This window comes from Perognathus longimembris, chromosome 2 (assembly GCF_023159225.1).
Source record: "Perognathus longimembris pacificus isolate PPM17 chromosome 2, ASM2315922v1, whole genome shotgun sequence".
Taxonomy (NCBI): Eukaryota; Metazoa; Chordata; class Mammalia; order Rodentia; family Heteromyidae; genus Perognathus; species Perognathus longimembris.
This window is the reverse complement of record NC_063162.1, coordinates 152693671-152706266: the sequence shown is the minus strand read 5'-3', so window position 1 is coordinate 152706266 and position 12596 is coordinate 152693671. Positions and strand designations below refer to the sequence as shown.

Below are 12596 nucleotides of genomic sequence, written 5' to 3'. Positions count from 1 at the left end.
GCCACTCAAATATTACTGCTACTCCTAAGATGTAAACCTGAATCAATACTTCATGAAACCATACCCAGAAACATATGTTTGGAGCTCAGCAAAAATTTATGTGACTACATAACCAAAAATCCATTAAAGATCAAACTGATGAATTAGAACACAACCAAAATTTAAAACATCTATTCTCCAAAAGAATATAAAAACAAGAAAATTAAAGTAAGTCAGACTAGGATATAAAGTGCTTCAAAGTACTCTACTGTTTGCCTGGGTCCTGTGCTTTTTTTTCTAGTAAATTGAAGCACCTAAACTTAGGAGGAGGAAGTTTGAGTTACTAGGTGCCCCATCAACAGTTGGCATCTTTAGTGAGCACCTTGCAGTACTGAGCTCTGAGTCTGCAGGACCTGCTCTAACTCTGGAGTGTCACAACTGAAGGGAAATGATGATTTCATAGAATGAAGGCTGAGACCTGAACAGTCTGCCAGTCAAACTGTCACTTAATATGACAAAGATGGAGACATATTACAAAGATGGTGATGGGACACGGTGTACTAACCCAAGATTTGGAGACTTTTAAGGCAGTCTCATTACAAAGACATGGTTGACTGAATTAATGATGAATGATGTAGGTCTTCAGCTTTTTCCTCTCCTGGGAGGCAAGAGGCTGGGGATGAAAGTTCTAGCTACTCAGGAGGCTGAGATTTGAGGATCACATTTCAAAGCCAATCTGGGCAGGAAAGTCCATGAGACTGTTATCTCTAATTAGCCACCAAAAAAGGCCGAATGTGGAGCTATAGCTCAAGAGGTAGAGTGCTAGCCTTGAGCAAAAAAGATCAGGGAAGGCGCCGAAGCACTAAGGTTCAAGCCCCAGAACCAACAGAAAAGAAAAAAGGGGAGGAGAAACAATGAGGGAAGGGAAGGAGGGAAGGAGGTAAGGAGGGAGGGAGGGAGGGAGGGAAGAAGGGAGGGAGGAAAGAGGGGGAAGGGAGGAAGGTGGTATCTATATACAATAGGTTAACCTTTAAAAGGAAAGACATTCTGGCTGGGTACAGTGGCTGAGGCCTGTAATCCTAGCTACTCAGAAGGCTGAGACCTGAGGATATTGGTTTGAGGCTCTTTATCTCCAATTAAACATCAAAAAGAAGGAAACAGAACTATGGCTCAATTAGTAGAACACCAGCCTTGAGAGAAAAAAGCTCAGGGACAGTGCCCAGAGGCCCTTAGTTCAAGCCCCAGGATTGGTACCAAAAAAAAAAAAAGGAAATTCTGACACACATGGCAATTCAACTACACATAGAAACAAAGGTGTTACACTCACTGAAATAATGACTCAGTCTTAAGAAGCATGCAGAGTCCTGTGTAAGCCTGGTTTTAGTCTTAAATTCTCTCCAGTCATTTCCCTATTCCTTCAGATTATTACAGATTCTTTTTAAGGTTCTAACTTATATCAGTCCCATCAGTGGATGGATTTTATAGTATTATGAGTCATGCTAAGCAGAAACATGGGAAGATGATGAATGTGCAGTAGTCCAGAATTTGAAAAATAGTACACACCCAAAGGCCAAGAGCAATAAGCAGGACAAGTACAGTCAACACCTTGTCAGGACAACCTCATTCCAAGTCCAAACCCTTGCACTAACATTTCATTTCCATCTGCTGGCATTTTCAAACACACACCAATAAAAACTTTTCTCTTTACCATTCTCATCATTTCTTCCTCTTTTCCAGGAATTTGGACTTGGATGATTAGGAACATTATAGACTATTAGCTTGGGACACAGTTTTAGTAACTATCTGTTCTACAGTCCCCAAATTTTAGCCTATGGGCCAAATAGGGCCAGCCATGCATTTGCCCAAATTCAGTCACCACCCATTCGTGTAAATAAACATTTAAATGAACACATCTATGCCAATGTAATCACATATGATTCATGGCTGCCTTCCAGTTACAAAGAGCAGAGCTAAGCTGCCACAACAGAAATCATGAGCCCTGGAAAGTCTAACATTCATTATTTGGCCCTGAACTATTTGCAAACTTTTGTTTCAAAGGTTCTCAACCTTCCTACTTCATATATATATTCCTATTCTGAGTCAAAGTTCCTTGTTTTATTTTATTTATTTATTTTGGCCAGTCCTGGGCCTTGGGCTCAAGAGCCTGAGCACTGTCCCTGGCTTCTTTTTCCTCAAGGCTAGCACTCTGCCACTTGAGCCACAGCGCCACCTCTGGCCATTTTCTACATATGTGGTGCTGGGGAATTGAACCCAGGGCTTCATGTATATGAGGCAAGCACTCTTGCCACTAGGCCATATTCCCAGCAAAGTTCCTTGTTTTATATAAGACAAATCTAGACCGGTTGTTGAAATATTAACTTTAAAAAGCCAGGTAATAGTCAATAATTTTCAAAGTCAACATATTAGTTCTACAGTGTAAATATCAACTTCTGAGTAGCCAAGCAAAAATTTTAAAAAAATGTTTCATTGTATTGTTTTATATACAGTTGGTACTCATTGTTAAAAAAAAAAAAAACTGATGCAGTAAAGGTCCTCGAGACAGGGTTTTCCTAGAAAGAACCTTCTGTTTATGAAATAAGGAGCACATTAGTCATCTTGAGAATAAGTCTGGTTGAAGACAGGGCTTTGCCGACTGCCAGGGGAGCCATGGAAGCCCCGCTCACCCTGAGCAGACAGGAGGCCCACATCAGCCAATTCCATGCTCCCATCCTGAGACTAAGAGTAACTGATACCCTACTTCTTTTCCAGTGAGTCTAGACACTCTTTTTAAAATGTGAAACCTAGATTCTTTTACCGTATACCACTTTCTAAGTTGGTAGTTTAAGAGACAGAATGCTGTGCTGAGAAGGGCACCTGCCCAGCATGTGTGAACCAAGTGTGACTCCCCAGCACTGGAAAACACATGTACACATACACATATGGCAAGAGACAGACAGAGAACTGGATACAAAACTTCCAGAGAGGACTAGCAGTACCTGAGTTCAAACCTAGTACTAGAAGGCAAAACAACTTTCAGAGAAGCCAGGCACCAATGCCTCACATCCTAGCTACTCAGGAGGCTGAGATCTGAGGGTTGTGGTTCAAAGACATGGTGGCAGGAAAGTCCATAAGACTCTTCTCTCCCAATTAACTACTAAAAAACCAGAAATGGAGCCGTAGCTCAAAAAAAAAACAAAAAACTTTCCAAGAAAAAAGATAACATAGAAATTTTGAGAAATTCTAATGACATGTCTTCTTAAGAGCAGAACACGGCAAGTCATCACAAATTTAAGAAAATGAATCCCTATCCAGAATTCTGAACCCACCCAAGTTGAGTGAAAAGTTAAAAATTTGTTCAGATGCACCAGTTTCCAAAAAAATTTTTTAATCTACTTTTGTTGAGTGCTGGTAGCTCATACCTGTAATCCTAGCTTACTTAGGAAGCTGAAATCTGAGAATCATAGCTAGAAAAGTCCATGAGGCTTGTATCTCCTATTACCCAGCAAATGGAAGTGTGGCTTTAGTAATAGAGCCCTAGCCTTGAGTAAAAAAAAAAGTCATGTTAGAGTGTAAGGCAGGCTGAGTTCAAGCCCCAATATAGGCATCCAAAAAAAAAAAAATCTATCTTCAACACACCTACTCTGAGAAAGCCACAGTATCAACTGTGTATTAACATGGAAACATAAAGAATATTTTTCTAGGTAAACGTAAATTACCATTGTATTTTAAAAAGCTAAACAGACCAACAATGATGAAATTGAAAGCATAACTTAAAAAGTCAAATGGCTAGACACAAAGTTCTTCTAGGACTTAATAAAAAATTTACACTCATCATAGCATACACACACTTACAAATGCAAAGGAAGGGGACTTAAGTCAATAAATATCTCTTGTGATCATAAATAAATTCATTTTTGCATGATACTCCAGATTATTTCCTCATGTGTTTTCCTTCCCGGCATCCTCTTCCCAGGCTTTGGTCTGTGTGTTGTTTGTTCTATCTACCACGGGTCTTTGAGCCTCAGGTGACCCAAAAGTGTGCATATTTGTCTTTAAATGTTTTGACAACACTACCTTTGTTGTTAAACTTCAGCACTGAGAGTGTTTTAAGTGGGGCAAAATAAAGGCAGGCCTCTGAGCTAACTGCTCAGGGAACCAATCAACAGCCACACATTTTTAGAAAAAGCCCCATTAGCCTAAGTCAGCTACCAAGAGAGGGCGAGGGAGGCTGACTGTACTCCACCCTACTGATTGTACTCCACACTACTCAAGAATTGATGGCCCCAAACTTCCAATTTTGATATGACTCCATCCATCCTAGGAGTTGAATGAAGTAGCAAAAAAAAAAAAAAAAAAATCAGGTATTCATGCCAATAGTTAAAACTGTCAAGCTGTGTGCCAGTGGCTCAAACCTGTAATCCTAGCTACTCAAGGCTGAGATCTAAAGATAACAATTCATAGCCAGCCCAGGCAGGAAAGTGTGAGACTAATCTTAAAGTCAGTGAGATTCCAATTAACCACCAAAAAAGACAAAAACAGAGCTGTGGCTCAAGTGGTAGAGTGCCATCCTTGAGCACAAAAGCTCAGAGACAGCACCCAGGTCCTGAGTTCAAGCCCCAGAACCAGAACTGTCAAACACCAAACCAAAGATCTTGAAAGCACACAGAGAAGTGACTAGTCATATGCAAAAGATCCTTAATTAAACTGGCATAACGACAATAATTTTTGAAGCCATCCAGGCCTGAAGGTAGTGGAATAAAGTATTTAACATGTTAAAAGAAAAACCTGTCAATCGGCTGGGAATATGGCCTAGTGGCAAGAGTGCTTGCCTCGTATACATGAAGCCCTGGGTTCGAGTCCCCAGCACCACATATACAGAAAAAAAAAAAAAAAAAGAAAAACCTTTCAATCAAAAAGCATGCATATGAAAAACGGCCCTTCAAATCCTATGTTCAGGTTGGGAATATGGCCTAGTAGCAAGAGTGCTTGCCTCGTGTACAGGAAGCCCTGGGTTCGATTCCTCAGCACCACATACATAGAAAAGGCCAGAAGTGGTGCTGTGGCTCAAGTGGCAGAGTGCTAGCCTTGAGCAAAAAGAAGCCAGGGACAGTGCTCAGGCCCCTGAGTTCAAGCTCCAGGACTGGCTAAAAACCCCCAAGAATTTACGTTCTCAGGCAAATAAGCCTAAGTACATCACTAGTAAACATGCTCAACAAGAAATGCTAAAAGGAGTCCCTCTGGCTGCATGAAAATGAAGCAATTCTTTCCTCCACTCCTCAAATTCCAGCAGGTGAACCTAAAAAATTAAGGGGTTTTGTTGTTGTTTTTGCCTGTACCAGAATTTGAACTCAGGGCCTGGTGCTTGCTGGACTACATTTACAGCTCTTTTCACTTGCTATTGTCTAACAGATGTTCCTGCCTAGGCTAACCTCAGATCAGCATCCTTTGAATCTCAGCCTCCTGAGTAGCCAGAATTAGGCTGTGAGCCACCAAGCACCAGCTCAGAAATTAAGCTTTCTTGAAGGAAAAAAAAAGTTAAGAATTAAGTACCCACACACAGATAACTAGCAGGACACAGATGTCAGCACTATGGGAGAAGAGATTCCACAAACACTCTACTCAGTAAATTGTATCTAAATTCCACCATTAAAATTTGTCTACAGTAACACACTAGATGGTAAAAGACAAAAAAAAATATACATATATGCATATACATACTTGGACATGATAAATTACACAGGATTTTCAACATTCACACAGTGAGACCAAAGGAAGCTATTCTTAGGAGAGGATCAGAAAGGCTCAGTAGCTACGTGCTTACAATCTTATAAACGATACTTGGAATGGGAACAAGAGACTGTTATTTGGGGTTCTTTCCCCCTCCTTTGTGGCTGTTTTCATTTTCTGTACTTTTTTGTCTTGTATGTAAGTTTACCTGTTTGGAGGGTCAAGGGGGAGCACAGAAACGGTGGCACAAAGCGTGAACAAATGCAGCGGTAACACTCACTAGACTGCTATGTTGAAAATGAACTATACAGCATGAGGGGCGGGGGGGGGGGGGGCCGGAAGGAAAGAGGAGGAAGCTAGGGAAGAGGTGAGAACGCCGCTCAAAAAGAAATGTACTCATTTAGCTGACCTGTGATCCCTCGGAACACACCTCGATAACAATAAAAAAAAGAAATGTTAAAATGATAACCTGTCTTAATGTCACGCGGTAAGCGCTCTCTGCACTGTGCTGCACACTTTCCTGGACGTAGTACAACTATATAAAACAGGAGGGGCGCTGGTGGCTCACCCCCGCAATCCTACCTCCTCGGGAAGCCGAGGCCTGGGGAGGGAAGCGCAAATCGAGCTGGGGGGGGGGGGAGGGAGGGGAGGGAAAGTCCTCGAGACTTTCGTCTCCAATTATGAAGCGGCCACAGACCAGAAGCGATGCTCCAGCCCCGGGATCGGCGGCTGCCCCCGTCCGCACCTCCGTCCACAGCCCTGAGCTCCGGCCCACTTCCGTCCTAACGCATCCTTTGCTCCAGCAGACTACAGATCCCTTCTGCACCCCAAGGCGAGCCGTGCACGCCCCGGCTCCGGTAATAACGATGCCTTTCTTCTTCAGTCCGTGCGAGCCCAAGTTCGTCAGAGGGGGTGGAGGTCCGCGGCGACGGGAGGGACGGCGGCCCCGCGGGCGGGCGGGCGGCGGGAGGGGCGCGGCGCGCAGGTGGCAGGTGTCGCCGGGGGTGGGCGCCTCCCAAGATGGAAGCCGGGAGTCCAGCCCTCGGCCTCGTCACCGACGAGCTTGGCACCCCCGCGATGAACGGCGGCAGCAGCAAACCCCCCCCCCCGCCACGACTTCAGCCCGGAGAGCCCCCCGACCCGCGCGCGCTGCCCCGGCCTCGAGGGGGAGGGAGGCCCGGGCGGGGGGGGGGGGACCCGGCGCGGACAATGGCGCCCGCCCGCCCGCCCGCCGGCCCCGCGAGCTCCGCACACCACCGCGGGAACGGCGGCCCGGGGGCGGGGGGGGTGGGGACGAGCGAGGCCCGCGCCGGCGTCGCCGCTGACAGCCGCACCCCGACAACGCCCCGCGACGGCCGCCGCGCCCTCCCCTCCCCGGCGGGGCCGCCCGCCCCGTCCCGCCCCGCCCCGCCCCGGGCCCCGCCGCCTCGGGCCCCCAACGCTCGGGCCCCGCGGCGGGCGCGGCCGGGGCTCCGGCGGGGCCGGGGCCCGCACCCCGGGGGCGGCCCGCTGGGCCCACGTACCTCCGGCGCCCGCTCCTCCGCCCGCGCCCAGGGCGGCCGCCATGGTGCCCGCCGGGCCCGGCCTTCGGCCGCCGCCCGAGCCGCGGGGCGGGCCGACGGGGCTGGCGCGGACCGGGGCGCCGGCGAGGGCGCTGAGGCGAGGCCGGCGCGGCGCGGTCGGCTGCGGCCCGTCGCCTCCGCAGGAAGAAAACAACACTACGGCAACATGGCCGCGCCGCGGTGCACGCCGGGAGGAAGGAAGGGCCGGCCGCGGCGGGCGGGCGGGCGGGCGGGAGGCGGGGAGGGAGGGCGGGAGGGCCGGGCCGGGCAGGGGGAGGGGCCGCGCCCGGCCGCCCAGGCCCCGGGCCCCGCCCCGGAGGTGCCGCGGCGCGCGGGCCGGACCGAGGCGGCCTCCGCGCGCCCGCCGGGCCCCGAGCCCCGCAGCCTGGGAGCGGGAGCCGGCGTCGCCGCAGGCCGTAGATCAACCCCGGGTTGTCGTGCGGCGCTTTGCAGCAGTCGGCACAGCTGCGGTTTACGATGGCCCGCCCGCCGTCGGAAGCCGGGCCGCGGCGTCGCCCGCGGCGGTAACGGCGGCGGAGCGCGCGCGCATGCGCCTAGCGGCCGGCTGACAGCTGGGGTCCGGTCCCGGGGCGCGGCGCGCCGGGGCGGGCGTTGAGTCCTCGGGCCGCGCCGTGAGGCCCTGACCCGAGTTCGGCGGCCCCGCGGCCCCGAGCGCGGCCCCCAGCCGGCGGGGCCCGTGTGGAAGGCCGCGCCGGGGCCGGGGGTCGGAGCCGGGCTGGGGACCGGGGGCCGAGGGCCGAGGCGGAGCTGGGGGCCGGACCGGGGGCCGAGGCGGGGCTGAGGGCCGGGACCGGGGGCCGAGGCGGGGCTGAGGGACCGGGGGCCGAGGCGGGGCTGGGGGCCGGACCGGGGGCCGAGGCGGGGCTGAGGGCCGGGACCGGGGGCCGAGGCGGGGCTGAGGGCCGGGGACCGGGGGCCGAGGCGGGGTTGGGGCTGAGGGACCGGGGGCCGAGGCGGGGCTGGGGACCGGACCGGGGGCCGAGGCGGGGCTGGGGGCCGGGACCGGGGACCGGGGCGGATCTGGGGGCCGGGACCGGGGGCCGAGGCGGGGCTGAGGGCCGGGACCGGGGACCGGGGCGGATCTGGGGGCCGAGGCGGGGCTGAGGGCCGGGACCGGGGACCGGGGCGGATCTGGGGGCCGGGACCGGGGGCCGAGGCGGGGCTGAGGGCCGGGACCGGGGGCCGAGGCGGATCTGGGGGCCGGGACCGGGGGCCGAGGCGGGGCTGAGGGCCGGGACCGGGGACCGGGGCGGATCTGGGGGCCGGGACCGGGGGCCGAGGCTGGGCTGAGGGCCGGGACCGGGGGGCCGAGGCGGATCTGGGGGCCGGGACCGGGGGCCGAGGCGGGGCTGGGGGCCGGGACCGGGGGCCGAGGCGGGGCTGAGGGCCGGGACCGGGGACCGGGGCGGATCTGGGGGCCGGGACCGGGGGCCGAGGCGGATCTGGGGGCCGGGACCGGGGGGCCGAGGCGGGGCTGAGGGCCGGGACCGGGGGCCGAGGCGGATCTGGGGGCCGGGACCGGGGGCCGAGGCGGGGCTGGGGCTGAGGACCGGGGGCCGAGGCGGGGCTGGGGGCCGGGACCGGGGGCCGAGGCGGATCTGGGGGCCGGGACCGGGGGCCGAGGCGGGGCTGGGGGCCGGGACCGGGGACCGGGGCGAATCTGGGGGCCGGGACCGGGGGCCGAGGCGGGGCTGGGGGCCGGGACCGGGGACCGGGGCGAATCTGGGGGCCGGGACCGGGGGCCGAGGCGGGGCTGGGGGCCGGGACCGGGGGCCGAGGCGGGGCTGGGGGCCGGGACCAGGCGTGGACGGGCAGGGCGGGTGGGAGCCCGGGGTGCCGTGGCCCCGGGCGCCGAGCGAGCTGAGCCTCGCGGTGGGTGGGGAGGGCCGTGGTCCCAGAATGAGTGAGTCCTGGAGTGCTGGCCACCTGAGAAGCGGGGCCGGCGGCGCTGCGGCGAACGCCCCCCCCCCCACCACCACCCCGGCCGGGACCCTCGGGAAAGCTCGGGGCCGCACTCGGGGCCTCTGCTTGTCTCGTGAGCTGTCTTGGTCTCCGATCCGAGCCCCCGTGGATGGAGCCGGAGTGCCCGGCTCAGTTCACCAGGACGGCTGTGGGCTTCAGCACGCCCAGGAAGGAGTCCATGGCTGTGTTCGCTTTTAGTTTTTGCTAGTTTTCAGTTCGGTACTGCAGTGAGACAATAGAAAGACCCGACGCCGTACTTTTAAAAATGGGCTTATTCTGGATCACAGTTCTGCAGGCTCAAGGTTCCGAGACCAGTTCAAGATGGCAAGTTCCTCCCCCGTACCGACACCACATCTGGTTGGCCGTGTGTGTGCGCGCGCGTGTGTGTCTGGTCTCTCCAATGATCTAATCTTACCGTTTCCTAAAGTTTCCACCTCTAAACGCCAACAGTGGTATTCCATTGCTATTCTCTTGATGCCACTAGCATCCAATGTCGGGGAATAAACTTTTGCATGAGATCAGGGGCACGAACCAAGGTTAGCACATGGCATGTATTTCACCACTCTGAGTACTATGAGGCCCAGGGATGGTGACCCAGGATCGATCAATAACCCAGGAGTGGTAACACTTAGATCTTGATTTCTAAATTAAAGGAACTGGGACATTTAAAGGAAATATCTAGTCATGGAAGATCGAGTGATGTCAGAGAATAAAATGCTAAAAATAAATACTGGGGCTGGCAATGTGGCTTAGCGGTAGAGTGCTTGCCTAGCAGGCACCACATAAACAAACGGACTGGTGCTGTGGCTCAAGAGGTAGAGCGCTAGCCTTGAGCAAAAAGAAGCCAGGGACAGTGCTCAGGCCCTGAGTCCAAGCCCCAGGACTGGCAAAAATAAAATAACTAGAAATAGAAAAGGAAACTAAATTGCAAACCTCCCAGTGGCAAAAGCTACAACAATTCAAGCAACAGAGTAACAGTGAGCCTTGTAACCCAGAGACAAACATTGAGGGATTTGATCCAGGTATGTGACTAGGCACATCATAAATGGAGAAGGGTCACTCTCCTTGACATAAGGATTTCATAAACCAAAAGTGGGAAATGAGAATCGTGAAACAGTACAGTAATCACTGCTGTACAGTCTGCAGTGGACACAAATCAGTGAGGGAAATTTTGAAAACATAAGGACAGTTTCATAGCTTCAAAACTTTCTACCCAACATATTTAATTCTTGTGGAGGTTTTTATACACATCCATAAATTTTTTGTTAATCCCCTCTCCGGGAAGTCTTATTCTCTTCCCCTTGAGTATGAGCTAGACCTAATACCATTTCTCACAAGTAGAGTATAAAAAGGGAAAATGTTGCTTTAAGTGGAAAAACATTCAGATGTGACCCTCATCGAATGGCCAAGGTCACTGATCAAGCTATACTGATATCATCGATCCCCCAATGTACTATGGTGAGGAGAGAATAGCACTTCTGATATTCATCACTCAAAAGTCCATAATTTCAGTCCAACCATGAAAAAAAAGGAACCAAAATTCATGAATCATCTGCAGAACCCTTGGCCAATCCTCTTCAAAACTGTCAAACTAATGAAAGACAAAGGATGGGCCACAGATGGGAAGAGACAAGGGGCAAAATACATTGACCTGGATTTTAGAACTGAAACAAAAATCACACTGTAATGGGAAAAAAAATGAGAATTCCCAGTAAAACACATGGTTGGTAATAGTTGGTAACATATCAAGCTGTGATCATTGTTTAGTTTTTAGAATGATTCTACTTTGATATATGGCATACCTATCGGATATAGCTGAAGAAAAGCTGAACTTGTATATTTGCTAATCTACAGGTCTAGAATTAATGCCAATGAAAGGAGAAGCCTATAAATGATGCAGATTAAAAAAATGCAGGCACAGCATTAGAAACTTTTCCAATGAAAGCTAGACAAAAATATTTGAAATGAATCAGCCGAGCACCAAGATTCATGCCCGTAATCCTTGTGTCTTGGGAAGCGGAGACCTGGAGAAACTGAGGTTCAAATACAGCCCAGGCAGAAAAGTGTGTGAAACTCCGTCTGTAACAAAATGCCACACTGGAGGTATGGTTCAAGTGTGTAAAACCCCAGCAATGAGTTCAGTTCCCGGTGCATGTGCATACACACACACACGAGCAGTTATGCAAGGAAAAGCATTGGGGACACCAGCAAGTGAGCGCACGGAAGAGACCCCTCATGAGCCATACCAGCCATAGATCTCTTCCTTTAGAAACTACTTCCTGCTGAACAGACGGTGGCCCCCCCCCCCCCTTCAAGTGAATAGAGGTGACTGGAAAGAGTTGTGAAGTAGGTTGGTGAGTGTTTTCCTTATGGTATTACCTGAAAGATGAGGTCCCATCATGTACACGACGTCCACCCGGATGGTGCTCTGCCCCACACACTGGGAGAAGAGGTTCTCCTCAACTAGACATGCCCCAGAGAGGAGTCCTCCTCAGCCGATGGGGCTGCAGGTAAGTGGGACACGCAGGGGCATGTTACATCAGAAAGGGGATTAGCTGGCCCCGCCTGTGTCCCGCCCTGGGGCCACGTGGCTAGCTGGCCCCGCCTCCCGGCCTTGGGACCACGTGTGGCCAAGGTGGCGCCTGGTGGTGAACCCGGAGGCGGTCCTGTGGGCTGTGATGGAGAATTAGGCCGCCTCTTAGGATTGGTCCCTGGGCCCTCCACCCTTGACGGACAGCTCAGGCCGCCCCTCCCAGTCCCTGGATAGGTGCACATACACCCCTCCCCTTCCTGCCGCTCCCTGACCTGATTGGCTCCTGTGCCTTATTTCATGGTGGGATCTCCCTCAATAAACGAGACTTTGCACCGACATAGCTCCCCGGCCGTCTGTTAAAACACGTGCTAAAATCCCACCCAACCATTTTTTGAGACAGTGTTTGGCCGCTGTGTTTTTGCCACGATGGCCTGGTTTTGCAGGTCTGTGTCCTGGCTTACGCAGAGCAGTAGTCCTGAGAGCCATGGCGGCTCCCAAGCTGGGCAGGACCACGCCTCACAGTGCCCGGGGTGTGGGTGTGGGGCTGTGGGTGCTGGCAATTAGGAAACTGCCAGTTTGGTCTTAGCTTCAATTAAAGCAAAAGTGGGGGGGGGGGGAGAGAAGGGCCAGGTTCCCTGGACAGTAGTTCTTCAGTGGGTGGCCGTCATCAGCACTGAGGTGTTTGTGTGATGACGCTATAGCTCTTGGAAGTACTCTTTTATTCACAAATGGTCCCTATATTTAGTCTTTTTTTTTTTTTTTTGCCAGTCTGGGGACTTGAACTCAGGATCTGGACACTGTCCCTGAGCTTC

The 12596-nt window shown here is 52.7% G+C and overlaps 1 protein-coding gene across 6 annotated transcripts in view; it reads right to left on the bottom strand.

The window, feature by feature from the left end:
- Rbm33 (RNA binding motif protein 33) overlaps positions 1-7310 on the bottom strand; it is a 77980-nt gene extending 70670 nt beyond the window's left edge. For 5 of the 6 annotated variants that reach the window (XM_048340524.1, XM_048340526.1, XM_048340525.1 and 2 more), the window contains exon 1: positions 7230-7309. In XM_048340524.1, the coding sequence (XP_048196481.1) occupies positions 7230-7272 (43 nt within the window). In that variant the 5' untranslated portion in view covers positions 7273-7309. Of the gene's footprint in view, positions 1-7229 lie in introns of all 6 variants that reach the window. The other variant, XM_048340523.1, reaches the window with a different exon arrangement.
- Positions 7311-12596: the final 5286 nt, after the last annotated feature.